The sequence below is a fragment of the Polyodon spathula genome, chromosome 19, assembly GCF_017654505.1.
Source record: "Polyodon spathula isolate WHYD16114869_AA chromosome 19, ASM1765450v1, whole genome shotgun sequence".
NCBI classification, from domain to species: Eukaryota; Metazoa; Chordata; class Actinopteri; order Acipenseriformes; family Polyodontidae; genus Polyodon; species Polyodon spathula.
In genome coordinates, this window is record NC_054552.1 from 30,741,311 (window position 1) to 30,763,084 (window position 21,774).

At 39.4% G+C, this 21,774-nt stretch overlaps 1 protein-coding gene across 3 annotated transcripts in view; it reads right to left on the bottom strand.

The window, feature by feature from the left end:
• LOC121294447 (ADAMTS-like protein 3) overlaps positions 1–18,738 on the bottom strand; it is a 123,150-nt gene extending 104,412 nt beyond the window's left edge. For 2 of the 3 annotated variants that reach the window (XM_041218135.1, XM_041218134.1), the window contains exons 1-3: positions 18,413–18,738; positions 15,511–15,628; positions 1,617–1,736 (exon numbers count right to left, since the gene is read on the bottom strand). In XM_041218135.1, the coding sequence (XP_041074069.1) occupies positions 1,617–1,736; positions 15,511–15,585 (195 nt within the window). In that variant the 5' untranslated portion in view covers positions 15,586–15,628; positions 18,413–18,738. The remainder of the gene's footprint in view (positions 1–1,616; positions 1,737–15,510; positions 15,629–18,412) is intronic. The other variant, XM_041218136.1, reaches the window with a different exon arrangement.
• Positions 18,739–21,774: the final 3,036 nt, after the last annotated feature.

Below are 21,774 nucleotides of genomic sequence, written 5' to 3' on the forward strand. Positions count from 1 at the left end.
CATGAGCTTTATCTCTTTTTATTGTCGTGGCTTTCTGATGACTTTTGATGTAAACACTGAAAATAATCCTGTTACTTTAAGCTTTTTTCATAAACCTCTACTTAAAAAAATGTAAGCACTGGAGCTCCCTAAGCGGCACATCCAGTAAAGGCACCCTGCGTGGAGTGCAGGATGTGCCCTATAGTCTGGATGTTGCCAGTTCAAGTCCAGGCTATTCCGCTGCCGACTGAGGATGGGAGCTCCCAGGGTGTGGCGCACAATTGGCCAAGTGCCACTCAGGGGGAGGGAGGGCTAGATCGGCCAGGGTGTCCTGCATGGTGAGTCTGCAGCATGTAAAGAAGCGGACAGCTGACAGAATACACTTCAGAGGACAGCATGTGTTCATCTTCGCCCCTCTCAAGTCATTGCAGGGGTGGTAGCAGTGGGCTGAGCCTAAAATAATTTGACATTAGTAAATTGGGGAGAAAACAATACAATGGAAATGTATTGCCAAATCTTTATTTAAATATTGTATTCCACATATATCAATGTACAGTAATTATATAGTAACAGCTTATGGATTACAGTATAATATAAAAATTCTACCACTTGGATAAAAGTAAATGCTATTAAAAGGCCAGGGGGAAAGTGTAAAAGAGTACAATATGTTTAGCTACAACTCCTGCGTAGGGCTCTTCCTTATTGCAATGTAAACCAGCTTAATCTTTGACACTGAGGTCGAACAACAATAAACCCATGATCTCCTTTCTCTTGAGGATAGCAGGAGTCACCAATGATCCTATTAGTTCAGTTATTAGCCCCTAACCTCTAGTCCCTGTTCATTATTTCTTCAAAAGAAACTGAGCCTTTCGTGTAACTTTGGTAGCTCCACATCATCCCCAGTGCAGTCCATTCTATCTTTCTGTAGGTTCACATTGTCTTGGTCTTAATGAAGCAGGTTATGAAGAGGCCTCATTTTCAGGCTCTGAAAATATACCTCATCTCTCTGTTTTTTTTCCATACCTGTTTCATGATTAACCTTCCGGCTGTTTTGTGTATGAATATCGTGAAGGTGTCCCTCCCTGTTTCAAACAGGTATCAGTTGTTCAGTTGCCAGGGTCTGAAAGATGTGATGACGAGTGGTTTTTTTTTTAGTGTCTTATTCTATTAGCTTAGTAGGTAATTTGCAAAGTTGCAGTTTCAATATTTGACATGTTTTTGAAAGGTATGCAAATATCTTGTTCAGGTCATGCTCAGCAACAGAAGTCTGTTTTTATTTAAGTGTGTGCATTGTATAAATCAAGCATAACAGCCATTAGACAAAGACTTTTGGTTGAAACACTATGGCTTCCTTATTTCTAAAATAATGATATAATGACACCGATCTTGCATACATTCAATTTCTTTATCAGACAGAACCCTTTGGAATAGTGAATTGAATCTGCATATGATTCAGACCCAGAGGTTTTTTAGTAGTCTTTGAATGTTTTACAGCACCATAAAAATGATAAGGGCACTTTGATAACAGCATAACAAAACAGAGCAGACTAAAAAAGCAATAGTTTGTTTTTGGTACCCACATGGAGTTCCCGTTGTGGTTTGTCAGGGATCTCCCGTTTAAGAAGGGCATCACTGACCTGATCATCGTAGCGGAATGTAAGAAACTGCTCTCCTGTCGTGTCTTCAAGGAAGCTCCCCTGCGGAGAAAGTGCAAACTCGGGAAGGAAGTAGGCACTTTGAGACTGGCTTGCTCCTGTCTGTAAAAGAACAAACAACTCGGAATGAAAAAACTACAGGTAGACTTCAAATAGCATATTATTGTACCAGCACAATCTTCTGGTAATGCTATGATGGGATGTGGTCAGTAAAGTGACAACTTACAAACTTTATAATAAACAAGGAGACCTTTAAAGGGTCGCTGCTGTTTATCACTTAATTGCCACTGGCTTCTGTAAACTCCTTTGTTTCCCCAGCCTATTCTTATAGCAGTGTTCAAGAAACTATAACACAATACATTACAGCAATGATTAAAAAACTGAAAGTGTTCTATTGCACAGTACACAGTGCTATAGCAGCCGTTTAAGTCAGCTATTAAACAGGCCCCCTACTGGACATATAATTACATTACAATGTCTCAGGCCAGACTAAACTATTCTGGCACTCTCCTCTCGGAAGTTCTCCTGGTTTTACATGTGATTTTGTTGGGGTTCCTGCAGTAATATTTTGCAGGGGCAGTAAAAAAAAAAAAAACTGACAACAAGGAACAAAACTACAAGTGAATGAAAAGGAATTCCAGGAATATCAATGGGAATTTGTGTGGATTTGTGGGAATTACAAAATTGTCTATGGTTACTGCTTTATTGCTGATATCTAGCTACATAATGTTTCTCACCTCCATTCTGACATTAATAAAATGTTTAAGGCTGTCATTTTAATGTATAATACCACGCAGGAGTGAAAGTTTACTCCCAAAGAATGAGCACAAGGTCAGAGAAATAGACTAACTCCTATACTGGTTTAAAACTAAAGTTAAACTGCGATGTCACAGCCATAAATTACACATGGCATTGCTGTCTGAAGCAGAGGTTTCTCTTTGGTACGCAGATGGCTCACAATAGGTGCGGACCCCAAATGCACTTTAAGCTTGAACGTATCCCTTTGCCCCTGCTTCTGTTTGCTCACTCTATTTCTTTCAAAAGAGCACACAGAGGATGAATTCATGCTATATACACCTGAATGCTACAGAAAGTTTCACAATACGCCTTACTCAGACACAAAGTAAAATGCATTTGTGGCACTTTGAAACAAGGATATAAATAGCAAATTGCCAATAGCAAACTCCTGTGCACAGGGTCATCAGAATCAGACAAGCACTTCCTAAAATCTGCCTTTTTCGTTAACCCAACCAACTCAAGCAAATGGAATTTATAGAGTGAGAATATTGTATGGGTCTGTACGACACAAGCTGATATCTGTCCTATGGTTGGCTTCCTGGCTGTTCTGACCTGGAGTGGGTGGGAAATCAGCTTGTATCTTACACAATACCCTAAAATATAAATAGTAAGACAGTATAGCAAAATATATATATCTAGGTGTACATACTGTCTGCGGCTACAAACACCTGCTGTATAAACACTGACAACACTGCTTGTGCTCTCTTGATTTATAGCAATTGACACTTTAAAAAACGCTTGTCAGGTTTCAGTCCAACTCTGCCTTTTAAGTAGTGGCAAGCGGAAGCAGGCAGCATACTGGAAGTGCGCACTGCTGTTTTAGTACGGTCAATACAGACAGAAACAAATCCAGACTCACTGTGGAAAGTCTACATGCCGCACAGCCGCCTGTCTTTCCAGAATCAGGTTCAATGTCATGATTATACATTGGGGGCTATACTGTGTGCTATTGCTGTACTAGGCATGTTTTTACAGCATTACAACAACCAACCCAGGGTATGCAGGCTGCTCCAATTTAAACATTTAAGAATTCCTAAACATATTTTGAACCCTTGATTACCCAGAACAATGACCGCAGGATGGACATTCATCTTGGTTCCTGGCCTGTGATGAAGGGTTTCGGCAGAAAGCATCACAAGCGGGATACTCTCAGGGTGATTAACGCTGCCAATACTGCCTCAATTACCCTGCAGATTTCCTGATGTATTCTATCCACTTAGTAACTGCAGCTCGAGTTTAAAGAAGCAAACCCTCACAATGATTGTATCAGTAACAAGCGAGTAAAACGGGCCCATCTTTTTGTTCTCGCTAGTCCTATACACTGCGAGAGCTGTAACCCCCAGCTCCAACAGAGTACAATGAGTAACAGGTAGTGATTGTGAGCCATGAATCTTGCAGGCAAGTGTTTCAGGGTGTTGAGCTGAGCGCATTGCTTCAGGCAAGCTAGAAATGGTTGGCTTGAAATTGAAAAGAAAAATTGAAGGAGCAAAATTCATGACAAAACAGTGAGCTGGAGGAATCAGTAAGTTATACGTGTTACTATACCCTATACCCCACTTTGTGGGCCTTTATTAACATTTTTATTTTATTACAGATTCCCGGGATCCTAAAGTTTAACTTCAGTTTATTAGTATAATATTCCGTTTCAAAATTGTCCTTTAGGTATAATGTCCTAGTCTTATAAGCTGATCAAATTACTTCACTCCCCACAGCATTTTAAAAGTCCAAAGGATATTGTCGTTTCTAGGGGAAGCACTGGACTGCATGTTTGTATTTTAAGACTAATATGCAGCTAAATGTTGTTACCTTCTACCCTTTGATTAGGACATGTCAGATTTGAAGCTAAGAATAGAAATCTGTTACATGTTGCCATAACAGGCAAGGCCCTTCAGTTTGTCTCATTTCTTTGCATTAACAGTTTCATTTTTGGGCAAGGGGAGTTTATTCAGAGAAATATAAATACAGGGCTGCAAATACATCTCTCCATCCAATTTTCAAACCAATTTCATAAATAAGTGAAGTGTTGTTATTCTAACAAAGTCCATATTAATGTGGGAATCACTCATTGCCTCATTGAAAGCATGAGTCCTATCGTGAGTATATCCCCTTTGGATTACACTATTTGCAATTACCAACATTTCTTCATATTACTTTTTATTTGGAAATGTTGACAACGGCTAAGCGGTGGTGATTGAGCCAGAACTTGCCAGAACGTCGTTCCGATACTACTGTCAATAGGCAGCAATGGTGCAGTCGAACCCAACAGGCAAGCTGAGTCATATGACTCACATCTCCCGCACATATGTCTGATTCAGACAGCAGACCTCTTGGTGCAATGAAGAGAGCATTAGGAACTATTACAAACTACTTCTTTAAGAAGCTGGCGATGACGACAGCAACAGTGCATTGACTACGAGTGCGGACACATCTGGCTTGCGTGTTTAGAACTGAAATGCTGTTCTTGTTCACATCATTTGGGGCAAATGGTTAAGACCTATTCTTCTACTCAAGCTCCAAGCATGGTTGCCCGTTATTGTTGAGCAGATCAGCTTGGCATCATCCATTTCATCCAAAGAAAGGGCAGTGGGAGCGAGCCGCTATCTCTGTGCCCGCTAGCCACGTAGGACTGATATATCCTCCCGACAGACACTTCTCCACAGATTGCTTTTTCTAGCCTCCGATCTAGTCTAAACACACCCCATCTGCAGATCAAACCCGTGACCTCCCAATTCTCAGAGGCTTCTAAAAACAACCATGCCATCTGCTTGGCCAATATCGGAGATGCTCTTCTGTATTTCTGTTCCGAAAAAAATAAATACTGTATTATATATCCCTTTGGTGATGACATAAGCACACAGCGGAAATATTTGGTGCATATTTCCACTGTTCTGACATCACTTTGAACACTCTGACCCAGCTGCACACAAGATCTCCCCAGCAATCCATAGGGCAACCCAGAAACCTAAACCTGAAAAAATAAACACTTTTTAAATGAAATAAACTCCACATGTGCAGGATACAAAGAACAGGGGCTGGATCAAAGTGAAACACCTCAAAATATTCCATTCTTAAGGAATGTCTACAACTTTGGGACAGGCTTTCCACACTTATTACAGAGATTTGTTTGTCAGAATTCCATTCTGAACAGATGTATATCCCCCATGTATATATTCCATTACACTTCTGAACAAATAAGATATAATGTCTGAATTAAAATCCTTTAGAGCTTTGATCTGGGTGCCATATGATCCCAGACCAAACTTTAACTGTAGCCTGCTTCTTACTTTACACTGTCAAAAACACACACTGGTAAGCGATAGTCAACCTTGGTGAAATGGGTCAGTCTCTTTTTCAGTGCATATTGTCTAACATCTGGTCACACATGCTCAAGCCGTGAAGGAAACAACACAGCTGCCTTCAGGAACAGCGCGCTTCGTTTTTGTGTTCACAAACCTTTAACGGGTTGATGATGTTTCTATAAAACCTTGGTTTTCTGGAGTTGCAGCCAGCAGACTCTTAGCACAGTACGTACAGCATTAAATCTTAAAGTCAGAAGAACGAATAGAGTGCTGCTGAGCACAACCAGGCTACGTCAATTAGCAGGAATGTAACGCAATTACAGAAGCAGCTTTAATGCCCAGACAGGGACTACGCAGTTAAATTACAGAGTTGTTTATGTTTTCTATAATCAGTTAAAGATTATAGCTGAGAGGAAATTGATATTTCAATTGATTTCTCTTTATTCCCATTTGAAATTGTATGCCTTTTTGTGTTATACATTTAGCAGCTGTGCCTTTCAATTGAGAAGCCCTGCTGGCTTGATCTCTGTTATATAGTTAACCTGTGTTATCCATACACTCAGGTTTACAAGCAATCATTAAGAGTAGAGAGTCTCTCCATACCAGCACGATGATTGTGGAATATACATATATATATATAAGCCAACACGATTCACAGGGGCACATTCAAGAGATATGTTCACCTCCTTTCCCACACAGTTTTCCAAGTGCCCTACAATCGCTCTTACATGATTCTAAATGAAGACTAGAATGGCTAAGCCGGTAATGTCAGTAACTAGTCTGTTTATTAGTTAGAGGAGTGCTTACAGTGCTTTTAGAATGCACCAGAGCAAATCCAAAAAAAACCACGGCCCAAATCCCAGAGTTGATTTTCAGGGACGGTCGAGTGCAGTCTAAACGTTTGCAGATACCCAGAAGCAAATAAACATGACCCGTTTCCTGAAACAATTAGAGACACTTTGCAAGAAGTTCTGTTTGACAAGAGGTAGAAGGAGGTGCAAGTGGAGGTACACCAGGCATGGAGCATGCTGAGACAAACAGTCAGCAGAGGCACACTCTCACAGTTAAGAGAAGCTGCTGTTCTACAGTGTCTCATCAGCCATCGTCTACATCTGTACAAAGCGAGGTCTTGCCAAGAGTGTCGCCTACAGGTTGGGGAAGTTCCACTGTATCTATCAAGAAAACCGTGATGTCTTATATTATTTTATTCATACAACACTGTATTGATGGTTATCAATAGATTAACATTTTCATAAGCAAGAAGGAAAGTTAGGCTCTATCAGTAAAGGACCTGACAAAATCTAGACACCCTTATTAGAGCAATGGGATTGTCTCTCCAAAGAGAGCCACCAATGTTCAGACAGTGCTCACTGCATCAAGGGATATCATATTCAGCCACCCCAAAATCTAACAGACCAACTAGGGTACAATAAAGCTTGAAATGACCTTGTGGTGACAGCTGGTCGTTCAGGCCAGCTGCTCTTTAAAAATAATTGGTTGGAGCAGGGGCAGAACTTTACTAAAGCATGTGGTAAAAAACAGTGTACAGCTGTGAGAAGCACATTTAACAGCCCTATCATCCTCCATGATTTAAGACACCATTGTGCATGACCCAAACTAAAGAAGGAACAGGCTGTGTCGACATGCACCTTTTTTTACTTTTTTCCTTAGCTACCTTGAAGCACTTCTCATACCCTCAAGTCAAGCTGGGCTTTTGTGCCAAACTCTGCGTCAAGGGTAAGAAACAGCCCGGCTTCCACCACGCCTCTCTCAAGTCAACAGCGAGCGGCTGTTATTCGATTTATATGGCCAAGTAGAAACATGACATCCCAAATGTCCATCTTAAAGAGATTATATGTTTAGTACGGTGTCCCCAAAGGCACTCTAACATAGGGTTCAGATAAGAGAGATGAGCCACTTAGTTGAAATATGACCATACTGACAGATATGTGCCTGTTGGCCTTTGGTCTTATGTTGAAGGATATGTGTTAATCACGCAGTGGACGCAAGACCCATACTGTATACTAGGTTCAGGGGTCTTCTGAGGGTAAAACAGCTGTTTTAGGACTTATCTACACACTGGCTGACTGTGCACTCTACCCAGTATCAAAGCAACATTCTAACAATCAGAAGAGACGAACAACTCACTGAGTGAAAATCTAATAACACAAGTGCACTTCTGTAGTTTCTTTCTGTAGTAGAACACTTCCATTGAACTGTATAATTTAAGAACGTGGGATTGTTTTATATTTTATTTGAATTTGTTTCAAACCCAGCCAATACAAGCTACACCCCAGTCAGTGCTTTCCAAACACTGGGGTGACCGCCCGCAGGCCCGGGGGGCTGCCAGCAGGTTCAGTTTTGCACAGGTCCTGCAAGAGTTTTTTAAAGGGAGAAAAGAAATATCCTGCTTGAATGGTTTTGCTCCAAATGATCAGTTTGATTATTCTGATCCAGTTTTCTTTGCGTGTTAAAATACAGGCTTCTGGTGCTAGCTCAAGAGTGAGCTTCCGTAAACAGGCTGGAGAGAAAGCAAATGGATAACAAAAGAGCCCCCATCCTGAGAATCCTACCCAGGGCTCTTTGAAGGTAAACCACACTGCTGAGGACATTCAGCGATATTTAATACCTTCCAGGCAGGGACCCTGTTCTTTGGGTATTGTGTATTCAAGTGCTATTGGACAGTGACCGTTTCTAACCCCACGAGCAGCAATGGGAGCAGTATTTTCTATAAATCTAGAATTCTTCATTTCAGATCACGCTGTGCAGACTTTTTCCACTTTCAATGGCAAGACACAACATTAATCTCATCACCAGGATTCTGCAGCATAACAGTTGTTTTAAAAATAAAGGAATTAATTGAGAAGAAAACACACCACTTGTATGGAAAGTGATGAATTATGAGGCTCCCAATGCTTTGAATACTTTAACCCCCCATCACTCATCCTCTATTTAAACGTTGCAGTCAGATAACTCTGCTACTCTACTGGGAGTCAATTCAAAGAAATGCATTTCTATAGCTTTGCGAGCGGCCCAGCAAAGGAACACATGCTTTTTTTGGAAATGAGCACTGATTGCACAAGCAGTCTGAGAGGGATAAAACATTAGGGTAAAGAGAACAGCAGACTAGACAGTCGAGGCAATTTTCGGCTTCACACAGCCCGTAGAATAGACAGAACGGAAATAATGCACACACTGTAACCATCTATAAGAGTCTTTCACGCAGCAGTTGTTCAGGACACTGTCTCGCAGCCAGGCTAGCATGGTGAAGCCGTTACTGTGGAGCCAGCGGGGTACACCGGCAGCAATGTACAGTAGGTTTCAACAGATGGTGAAGAGTACCCATATTTCATCCCTTTAATTCCTGAAGCAAGAATGAATCAAGATTCTTCAAATTCCAGACTATACCCTTCTGACCAATCCCGTGCTTCCGTCCTGCACAGACAAACAACAACCAAAAGAATGACACCTTTCAAAACTCACTCCATGACCTTCGCAATGCAGGTCAAAAGACTTACAACTGACACACTGTTTGACAAACCTAATTCATTTTAGAAGGTGGAATTTGAGCTTTCCCTGTTTTTATTCTAAATTGTGTGTGAAAACTGAAGCTGAAGAGTGATGGCTATGCCCACTGTGTGTTTATACACAGACTCGACTCACAGCAAACATTCCCACTCTCCCCGCAGACGCGTCAGCCAAAGCACGGTGCTCCATTCTGATGCGCTCTTTTCCTTTTTTTTTTTTTTTTTAAAGAGCAGCTGTTCAAACATGCTAAGACTATAGACTGCTACTGCTTTCTCTCTTTAAATAACACCGGTGAGTTAGAGCACATTCGCTGGACAGCCATTTCCACACAGGACTGCGCACACAACATAGAAAGCGTACCAGGAAACTTTCCTTTAAACCTTTTTTACAGGAAACTTGTTGTGTCATCCAATACAACTTGGATGTGTTGGGATGCAGGTTGGTTTAAGGGGGCGTCACTCATATTGGGCAGCAATTCAAGGTTACAGGACTGCACCATATTATCATGGAATGGCCCATGTAAGCTGACAGATGGTTATCTGATATAAACTGTAGTAATTTAAGGTCCTTTTGTGACACTGATTACCCCAATGACCCTGATGAGAACCGAGGCAACATATAGAAGCTACCTCTAGCTGCACTTGCATCATGACACTGCATTAGGATTACACTAGGTAACCTCATGGCAATTTGTCCCTGCGATATCAAAGAAATACATGGATTTGAAGAGGCAAGCTCTTTTAGCTACTAATGCTATATATATGCAGGTGTCAAAAGTTCAATGCTCCTCTGTTACCATGCTTGGCTATACTTTGTTTGAGATTCAGTGTGCTATTACAGTGGTACACTGAAGTAAACCTTTGCAAGAGTGGTGACCCATTCATAGATTCTCTACTGGGAATGGCAGCAGCTGCTGGCATGCAGGCACCCAGCAACAGTTAGGAATTGTACATGCAGTTAGTGTTCTGGGTGGTTAGCAGGTTGATTTTTTTTTTTTTTTTACAAATTCACAGGCAAGGGGCTGAAGAAGTGCAGCTCTGACCATGATAAAACCTTTCTCATTGATCGGACAGACACTTAGGTCTGCCAGCACTCATTCTTTCAATTGAAGACCATCGGAATTCCACTCTGAACAATGCAACAACTAAAAATGGAAGCGTCCATCATTAAAACCATGCTCCAAACTTACAAAAGCACTTAAAAACACTCAACAATAAAATCAACCAAGCACTAAATTAATCCAACATCTGCTTGTCATAATCCATGCACTAAGCCAACCGTAAAACTGCTGTTTCAACAGCTGAGCCGCGTCGTCTTTGCCTTGACTTTTTTTTTACTTCACTGCAGTACGTTCTTTCCATCACATCTTCTTTTTCAATTGAAGTGTGTTATCTTGTGTTGGAGATCCAGAAATTCTCGCAGTACAACTGAGAGATAACTAGGCCAAGTGTAAAATGCTCACAAACTGACCACTGGCATGAATACAATTATTTGTAGTTCCTCTATTATCCAGACAGTATCAAACAACAATTTCCATAAAAAGGATCAATAGGCTCTGAAGGCAGTTCTCTTACACGTTTCATTTCAAACAGTCCTTTTCAAGGCTTTCTGGGTGGCATCAAACTCAAACACAAATGTCTCATAATTCTAATGGTAGTCCTTTAATAAAAGGCACATGTGTGCCATACAGGTTTGATTTCTGAACATAGAAATTTAAAAAATACTAATACTAAAAAAAATAATGCCAAAATCTAACAAAGAAAAGTTCTGGCTAAGAAATATCAACCACTGTCCAAATACTTAATGCTCTCAAATATTTTCCATGGTAATAGTGCTGTATAAAAGTACAAGGCTCTATTAAAACCTGTTGACCTATACATGTATTTCATCTACTTTCTAGTAAAAAAAACACAATGCTTTCAGTGTTTCCATCACTGTAAGCAAGTGTAAAATGGCAACATGAGAGAGAGAGAGAGAGAGACAGAGAGAGACAGAGAGAGAGAGAGAGAGAGAGAGAGAGAGAGAGAGAGAGAGAGAGAGAGAGAGAGAGAGAGAGAGAGAGAGAGAGAGAGAGAGTAAACTAAACAGTTACCAGTTTTTAGAAAATCTGGGGTCATCAGTTAGAGACCAATACATTTATGTCATAATGTAAATAGTTTTCCGTTGGCTGCTGCTGCAGTACCAGTGAAAAATATTGCACTGGGGGAAGTTCAAATGACTCACATTGCAATAAAAGTGCAATCAAATATCTTGCCAAGAGAGAGCTTCCAGTGCAGCTGATAAAATGCTAATCTGCTTTACAAATGCCTGACCTCCAGATGTAGCAACCAGGAGAATCTTTTCAGCTTTACAAGATGTAGGGGAAAACAAGTACTGGGAAAAGAACATCTTTTGAGACTTTCTAAATAGAGGCTGCAAACCACAGCAGACAATCATTGCTCAAGAAACTACAATGAGCACCAATGGGAACTGCTTTAAAAAAAACTGCTTTTAACAACAATAAAAAATACTCCAGGAAGGAAGCAAGTGACATACCCGCTGTAGCAGAGTACTCAATTTGATAACCTTAGTCGATACAGACGCTACATTTTCCAACATTACAAAGTCCATGGTCTTTATCCTGTTCATTTGAAACTATTTATCTATGTAGGATGGATGTCACCACTGCCGCCACCAAAAATATTCAGGCCCAGGACAAGTTTCTAAGTCAGACCCCCCCTCGCCATTTATTGTTCCTCTCAGCTATAAAAAAAAAAGTGTCTAGGCCCAGGCCAGAATTCCCAGTTGTCCCCCTGTCCCCGTCCCTGTCTCCCCCGACTGCAGGCGGCACTGGAAGTCACTAAGGCCTTCTTTTGGCCCATTGCTGACTTGAAAAATTGTTCTGGAAGACTTTGTTTTTTTTTATGTCAATTGCCAGTTTAAAATATGCCTTAATTTGGTGCTTGTCTACAGCTCTTTTGCAGTGTAACTTGGCTTGGTTTTAACATGCACCCAGTGTTAAGGCCAGGTTGCTGTGGGCAAAACAGATGCCTTATTGAACCTCTAAATCTTTAAAATACAAGAACCCATATAATTAATGTGTTGAAGCTTTGTGAATAGGGGATCAAATTGTGTATTTCTTAAATGAAAACATGAAACCACTTATTTTACTGTGAGAAACGTTTTTATTTTTTGGAACGATACATGCCAATACAGAAGATACCCTGGAGGGTAAGTTTAACTTCTAATAGTTAGCTAAATAAATACCCCAAGGGCATCCTGCATTTCTCATGCATGTAGGTAATACCACAAGGCTGATATAAAAACAAAATGACACCAAGTTAAAAATATAACTTTGATATGTACAACGATAAAGCACAATAACATTCGTTTGTGTATTTCAGTCCAAAATGACTGTCTCACAATAATAGTTTGTCCTTATGGCATGGAGCTGTACCTTGATAAAACAGCTTGCTTGGTATTCTGTTAAGCCAACATACCAGTAATGCCAATATGATGAGTTTCCATCCAGAACACAAAAGGAGCAGTAAAACGTGCCCCAGTGTTTAATGTCATGGGCACAAACAACACATTGCTATTCTGTTTTTCAATCTCTACTATTTATGACTGCTGTGAAGCTTCTAAAGCCTGTGTCTTGAACCAACAGGTGACACTGAACTAATCCTCACTGAGCCTGTGAGATCGCCATGATCAGTTAAGAGTTACACTGCAACGTCGTCCAGCTGGCATAAAAAGATGTTCCTGACTTTTTTTAACTAATTTCCAGATTGTTTCCATGCATGCAGCTTCTGGTATAAACAACATCAACACTAATGGATGGAAAGGTCTTCAGCTGAAAGCTAGCTAGCTCTTGTAACACTGCAATTCGATACTCCAAAGCAAACAGGGGAGATGTCCTTACATTCCTGGAGATGTTATTCAGCGTCAAACGTATTAATGCATACCATTTAACCACGTCCCTCAAAATGTGCAAACATTACCAGGAATTCAGTAGTCATATTTCAAAATAAATGTGCCGAATTAAATTAATAAAAAAAAATAAGTGTGTATGTTTATTTTACTTGGAAGGTAATGTAGTAATGAAAGTGATTCCTGTGAAAAAGAACGACCCCCCCCCCCCCCCGCCCACACACACACACACACACACACACACACACACACACACACACACACACAAGAACAACTAATGTCACTTTTGAAAACATAGTATTCAAGTGAACTTTATTTCAAAGTAGGGTATTAATATTAATTGAGTTTTTCTCTTGCCTAGAACGGATTTAGACATGTTCTTCAATTACCGGCCGCTATCACAAGTTGTCACAGTGTTTGTTCAAGGGACTAATTTTAATATCCCCCCCCCCCCCCCCCCCCCCCTCCTCCCCCAACTAGATTTTGATCCTTAACTAGGAAATGGACAAACAACAAAGAAAGCATGTACTGCTGTAATATGTATATATTACAGGGATGGAAATAAGGCCCTTATTGCATAGCAGTTTTATCCATTCCTGGTTTGACTATGAGTTTAAAAGACAAACATGAGCTTAGTGCATATACACTGTGGCTAATCAACTCATAGTAAAACCTGGAATGGATAAAACTGCTTTGCAATGGGGGTCTTATTTTCACCTCTGTATTATCCACCAGAATCGCAAGGCCCTCACCACAGCACTGATGGTTTTGTTTTTGTTTTGCATAATTACTGGAGGGGGGTTTCAATCATAAAGATCTTAATCTGATCCCTTTTATAAACTCAAGATTCACAGGAACCTTTGGCAACACCCTTTTACTTTAACAAGTAATGCACTTGTGGTGACATGCTTTCTGGGTGCAACAAGGGCAGTTATGTGCAGTACATGTGCAATCGTTGTTTCAATGGCTCTCCAAGCATTCACTAGGAGAACCAGTCTGCTACTGCATATAATATTTGTCGAGGGAATCTAAATGAAGCAATGAAATTACAATACAGAGCTGGTTTATAAACTGTTAACATATCATTCCTGTATACAAGTTTACTGTGGTATACAAAGGTAAAAGCAAAGCGTAGTATACCACAGTAAACGCATGGTGATGAACCAAAAGAGACGGTGATAAATCCCAGATAATAATAACGGTAAAAACAGTGAACCAGGGTAATACTTTATAAGGAAGTAAAAGCACAGACTGTAAAAACATAACAGCTACCCTGCCATGCAAGTTTGGACTACTGTTATATCCATATAGGGTCTCTTATACTGAACCAAGATTCTGTCACTTAAAAGAACTGGAAGTGCTGTGGATCTGGGGAACTTACTTTTAAGCCCTAAAGTTTGAGTTCTGGGGGGGCCATTAATAATGCTAACTTTCATGTATGAGTAGCACAGTATACTATAAATGAAGTGCTAAAAACCTATGAATACCTTTCACAGTATGTATATAAAACAAACCAAAGAAAAACACATTTAGGAAGCCGGAGTTAGAGGTCTTTTGAAAGACTCTACTGCGTGCAATTATAAAAATGCCTGCAGCCAAACCCTGCCAACTTTTCAAATCGTTTAACTAAACATCTGTGCGTTTTAAGCACATTATTTAAAATAACATCTCGTATAGAGCGGTTGTGTTTCTTCCTCTCACACTGCACATCTGTTTATAAAAGTGACAACTAACGACAGTGTTTACTTTGTGCATGGTTCATCTGCCTTACAAAAAAAAATCAATGAAAGTGTACTCCACTTCAGCATTCTGCGGGTTCTGGGATTTCTCTGGGAATAATCCATGTTTATTGTAACAAGACTCATATTACAGTATACAATATCCCCAATTCTGGGCTCTCAAACAATAGATATGTATCTTGAGTTGGTCTCTTGCTGTAAACCCCAATATGTTTGCATAGAGCTGTTTCACTCCACGGCTACACCTGTCCAGGTGTAGGTGTTACCGTGACTGTTTCATCATGATGTGAACAAAGCTACCCAGAGAGAGAGAGAGAGAGAGCTGGAGAGACAACAAGAAAAAAAATCAACCTTTACTACTGGAAATTGTGGATGTGAAACCTCTACCAGTAACTCTGACCAAACACCGCCAACACAGGCAATAAAAGCATGCTTATTTTATCACGACTATTAAATAAATATGTTCCCCATTTATAATATTTATTTGATTTTATGGAGGTCTGGTGTAACTTACATACCTAAACAGAACACATGAGTTGACTTTGTGAGTGAGGCATGCATAAAATGCAGCACGAGAAGGAATTTCACAAATGTTTCCCTTACCTGAACGCCAGCACAGATCAGAAAGACAGCTATGCTTATCTCCCACGTGAGCAACTCTGGTTTCTCCTTGGCCATGCCGTCCAGGCTTCACTGTTTAACCGTGTTATTTAGTTTCAGCCTATGTAAAAGAGAGATTGTTTCAGTGCAAACAAACTGAAGTGCATGCCGCCAGAATCTCCTTGACTTAAGAAAATGGTATGAAGAAATGAGACTGTTTTTGGAAGCAGTGCAAATCAAACATGAAAAGGTTTTTGCTGGCCAGAAATTGAGACTTGCAAGGCTTGCCACAAGCAGGCTAAAAGAGATCAGGTAGTTTCAATATGATTTTTTTTTTTTTTTTTTTTTTTTTTTTTTTTGTAATCTGCATTAGCTTGTAATCTGCATTATATATTTAAAAAGGAGAGGCATGCTGTGTCGGGTGTACAGACCCCACAGTGGTAAAAACAGGACAGTTTACAAGTTCATGCCCCGTGTAAAAGGTGCAGGGATGTACAAAACCTCCTAGAAATGGGTCCCCACTTCTAAAACAGTCCAAAATCTTTGTTTTTATAGTGTTTCATTTTTGACTGGCAGAAATAGGCTTAAAATGGATTTTACTCGCCTTCTCTCCCTCCTGTAGCAGCAGGGCTTCACATACAGAGGGCCATCATTTAGTTTCAAATGAAGTGTGTGAATTACCAATCAGCCCTTAAGTGGTTAGTTATTAAACATTCACAGTATAAAGCTAGGAATAGAAGGGGCAGAAGAAGTGCTGTTCTAAGATGAGAAGACTTGGTGACAAACACTCTGACCATGTGCTGTAAACTCTGGACTGGCTATTATCATGTCAGTGTATTCTCTGGTCTGATGCTTTTGTTTGCCTTGATTTCTGATTTTAAATACAAGAGTGAAAAACAGCGCCTGGATCTGAAATATTTAATGTCCCTGTGCTATTAAAACACACGCCATTACCTTGGCCTTCCACACATGCATTCTAACATATTGCAGTACATTTATAACAACATAGTTTCTTATCATGGCACCTACTAAATTCTTGATGAATAGACAGTTTAAGCACTTGGTATTCAGCCCTGGGCCCTGAGGTCTGGGTTCCAAACAAATGTAAAGAAATTGGCTCTGATCGGGCAAAACCAGAGCGTTCTGTCTCATATTTCCCAGGCATCATGGAATGATTAATACAGCGTTTGTTTAGCAATAATGTCAGTTAAATGAATCGGTAAAGTACGTCACAGTGTAATCAATGCTGCGTTATTTTAACTGAGTCCGCGTTTGCATGCTCATTAAATGATGCCCTCCTTCTCCAACAAGATTTAACCATGCTTGGCCAAACTCTTTTAAATACTAAAAGAAATGGAATGTATTCAATGACAAACGTTTCTAAATGTAGCTCTATTAGGTATTTAATAGTTACCGCTCACACTTTGCTTTAAAAAGTGTATCACAGACGCCTATTCCTGTACTACTGCACTTTCTATTGGGTTTTTTTTTTTGTTGTTGTTGTTTTTTTTACCACTACAAAAATGTTACTGATGGCATAGAATAAGCTTAACAGAAGGGCATTACCTTTTTTGAAACTAGACGTTTGTTGAAAGTGACCAGACCGATTACTTGTGTGTGAGAAGTAAGCACATTGGATTGAACTCCCTATACAATGAGAGAGGACCCCCGTTAATCAGATTAGTGTGCCCTCTTTACCAATTAGGGCTCCCCAGCATACACGGTTCAGTTTAGTTTTATAAAACTATTCGTTTTGTCATTCCCAAAAACAGCAAATAAAAAGTATGTTATTTTTTGACTTTTACAGATACTTTGTGTTAAAGTTTGACATTTGCAACACTGTTTTGGCAATGTAAAGTTTACTTGTTTTGAATGCATCTATTACATTTCTGTTTTCAACAGGTCGGTTAACAGTTGCATGAATTAATGAAACATAATTTAGTTACTACGACCGCCCTCACTAAAAAGTTTGCAACATAGTTTATACGCCTTGTATTTCGTGAGACATCGGTGTCCTGTTTATGCAGTGCCGAAACCAATTGTTTCAATAGAAACCAATGCAAATGTGTGAATGCCCACTATACTGCATCTGTCACACTAACTACCACGGTTTTGTTTAATGCATTTATGTTTTAATAACAATGCATTATGCATTGGATTGCGTTCGCTTTTTTTTAATTTTTTTTTTTTTAATACAGTAAACCGCAAATACTTCACCCACTTGCATTACGTGATTAATTTCTGAGTTTACATTGTAAAAACGTGTTTTAAAACATGCCATTTATAACTGCCCAATTGATTTATGAGTATAAACAGCTACAGGACAACGCCGATTCATTCATCATCCCACATTTAGGGTGCACAGTACCAGTAGGTTACATTTGACACTGTGAAACGATGAGAATTATTTTCTAAAAATAATTCCAAGAAGAACATAACAAGCAGCATGCATTTTTAAAAAAATCAGATAGTCACATTGGTGAAAAAAAAGTTTAGCTGAAAGTTTAGTATAGGGGACTCTGTTCGCTTTTGATTCTCCACAGCCAGTGAAGTATGGTCTGGAGCTAGAATGAACGAACCCCATAATAACAGCGGCTTTTTATTGAATTGACTGTGTATTTATACATGCTGTCATCTGTAAGAGGCGGCTGCACTTGTCTCCTTCCACCTGTTTTAAAAAAAGTTTCATTTTTAAATGACAGCTGGTATCAGTGACAGTAATTATTTACACTGCTAGCTCACCTCTGCATTTGATTCGGCTAATAATATTATTTCACCAGTTTATGTGTTGGTGTGCTATAAAACCGCCCACCCACATTATAACTAGATTCTCGATAAAACACAAAGTTACACAAGTACAGCCTACTGCGTATTTATAATAAATACACTAACATATATATCTTACCTTTAATCTGAAAAAATATGCACGAATGCGGCTTCAATGTAATCCTTTAGAAATAAGTACAATCGCACCAGTTTCCCAAGAACAGCAATAAGATACGATCTCTCTAAATCTCCGTTGATGATTTACGTCTGTACGCAATTGTGAAAATAAGATATTGTTATCTTGTTTAAGTGTTGACTTGATAAGAAAATGTGCAATACGGTATCTGGTTGTCAGTCATCCATGGTATAAGCGTGTCCTGTATTGTCTCCCTCACAAGCGCGCTGCTCCTCCGCTAGCAGAAGGAACTCATAGTGATACAGTTAGAGAAGTTGCATTGTGACTAGCTCCGCCAGGCGTCCTGTAGGGAGCGGTCAAGTTTGGACAAATCTAAGCGCTTCGGAACTGATACAAACTTGCAACTTGGTTATATAATAAGTACATTTGACTTGGTGGCAGTATTGCTTTCACGATTGATGTTTAGCCAAGTTATAAATAATTTTTAAACATTAATTAATAACTTCAGGGTTAGTATCTGATTTCTATTACGGAAGAGGTAGGTGTGGGTGATCTTGAATATGTATAACTTTTGCAGAGTTGCTGTTTCTCAGTCTAATTTTTGGCTTAATCTGCTGTTACAGTATTATGAATTGCAGCAGTGATAGTCCAAAGGAAGTGGATTATTTTAAAGTAGGTGCTGAAACAATGGGGAGCTGTATTCTATCCCTGTGACCTTTACAGTTTGAGACAAATAAATGAAAGGTTAATATTTGCTCATTCTTGATGTGAAATAAACCTTTGTGCTCGGGTACAGTATTTTATCAATGTCAAACACTGTTTGCAATGGGAAGGAACGCTCATTTTATTATGGATATCGGAATGCTATAAATCTTCATTGATAAGCCATTCATACTGTACAGCAGCTAGATTTCAGAGTTCTGTGTGTGTCTAGACATTCTTTAGTGCAGGTTGCTGATAATCATATGAAGGCTGCTCAATGTCGTTTATCTATATGCGTAACCTGTTACAATTATTTCATGAATATTCCAATGGACATCAAGTTTGAAGGCCCTGTCAACTGAGTACAGTTTGACACTTTATTATCAGGTGAAGAAAAAGTATAGGCAGTGAAGGTGGAACCAACTGATTTGAATTTACTGGGGCACACCTGATCTACGGTCTTCAGGTTTCTTCGGTGCTCCTAACCCCAATGCTCCAGGAGCAAAGAAACAATTGTAAGTTGTAAACTGAAGGCTTTCTGTATTGCTATGTAAATTTGCAACCTTTTGCAGCTACAAAATCCCTTCAAGAAATGTTGGTGCTTTTAGCCAACTGCACATTGGAAATCAAACACCAGTAGAAGTCAAAACATGATTAAATCTGTTTCTAAATGTGATTTATTGAATTAAGTTAACCTTCCCCTTTTAGCAATGCCTACTATTTAATCTCAATATATTTTAGTGTATAAATTACAATGTTAAAATAGCCCTATTCAATTTGAGTAGTACATTAAATTTGGTAATAACTATAACACCCACATGTCTGGTACTGAATGCATGCACTCCTGAAACTCTGAAAGAAGCCCGGTAAAGTTGGCCTGACAGAAAAAGTAATTGGAGCCTACCTTATACTAATAAACTCTCCGGGTTTTGCAAATACCAAGTGCCGGTGTGATGTCATGTATGTTTGCACACAGAGACCAGACTATGCATAATTACCAAACACCCTATCCCAGGGGCCAGAGCTACATTCAAGTCTGTGTTGGCTCTCAAACCTGTGATATAATCACAGAACTGAAAGGCTAAACATAAGCACTGAGGAAAAATTCACCTTCAAATTAATCTGAAGTATATACACCACTGCCACCTGCTGGACATTCGATACCATGGACTGAAATTCATTTAAAACACTCCTGGATAGTGAAATCCAATCCAACTCAATAGAGGATAATAGAGAAAATGTACCTGGAAAAAAAAGTGAACCTGCTTTTTACAAATCTCACACATCTACTGTATCATATTAATGCAGATTCATAGATATTTTTTAACTTCAACAAAGCAATGCTTTGTTCTGATACCTAATATATTAAATCCAGTTATATGTTTAAATCTAATTAAAATATGTATCCTTCATCATGCAACAATTTTAATACTGAAGTCAGAAAGGTTACGTAGTTAAATGGTATCAGGATCCAATAAAATGAACTGTCCATATTTGCGCAGGGCACAGTTTGAAGTCTGTGAGTTTTAGATTTGTAAATGTGAATCACCACTGTTTAATCAGGCACCGCGTTACATCCACGTTGCACATTGACACAAACACTCGAAAAACATGGTGATTTGTTGCGTTTACACACAAACGGGAAATGTGTGTACTGCTGGCTGCAATGTGCAGTTGTAGTGTTTTTATTTATTTGAAATTAAAACATGTTCATCAGACCCTGTACAGAGCGTTAGTGTCCAGACACATGAGAAGTCGCGAAAGAATCTGGGAAAAGAGTGCCCTCTGCTGTAAGTAATAACCCACAACAAGCAGCGTTTTTCAATTTGCTTTGAAGTCATGTTTGTGTACCTTGACAGTACCAAACACAGGAGAAAGATAGTAGGTCCTATCAAGGAAATACTGTTATCTTACCTTTTGGAAACATGCCTTTGAGATTATAAAATTACTGAACACTCCCATTGTTTATTACAAGTATCGCTGTAACACATAACATACGATTAACATAATGTGCAATTAATTCTGCCACACATTGTGCGGTTTTCAAAAACATTTGATTAAAATAAAACATTCTAACCTCCAGAAGACAGTGCTGCTTTTATACAAATGTAGAGAAACAGATGGTTTAAGGAAGTGTTTAATAACGTCAAACAGAAGAGCCTACAATTTGATAAGTAAAGTGGTTAACAGTATCCTGTTGGTATGGGATTCAGATATGTACTGTATACATGCAAAGCTATTGGGGCCTGCCAAGAAATTGAAATGAACTGCAACTGAAGTCTGCAAGCAAACCCCAAGAATCCATCTATAACATTAAACGTTCAGTCACACATTCTGAATTCAAAGCAAAATTTAAACAGGCAGTTTAACTTGACATGGTGTCCTGAATGCTTGCTGGAACCAATCCTGCCGTCACCGAAGAACGGGGGCCATTAATACGGAGGAATAGTTTATTAAACGGGAGATCAACCCATTGTGTTTTTTTAGTATTATTAATTACAAGTAGTAATACACAGGCATAAGATGTAACGCCAAAAACACGTGTTTATTTTACCAGGTTATAAAACAAACTTGAGCCTTCACTGTGCTCTCTGTGCCTCCAAGGTCAAGTAAACAGAATTAGTCGTGTTACGAAGGTCACTTCTGCAGCAGGTTGCAGCCTG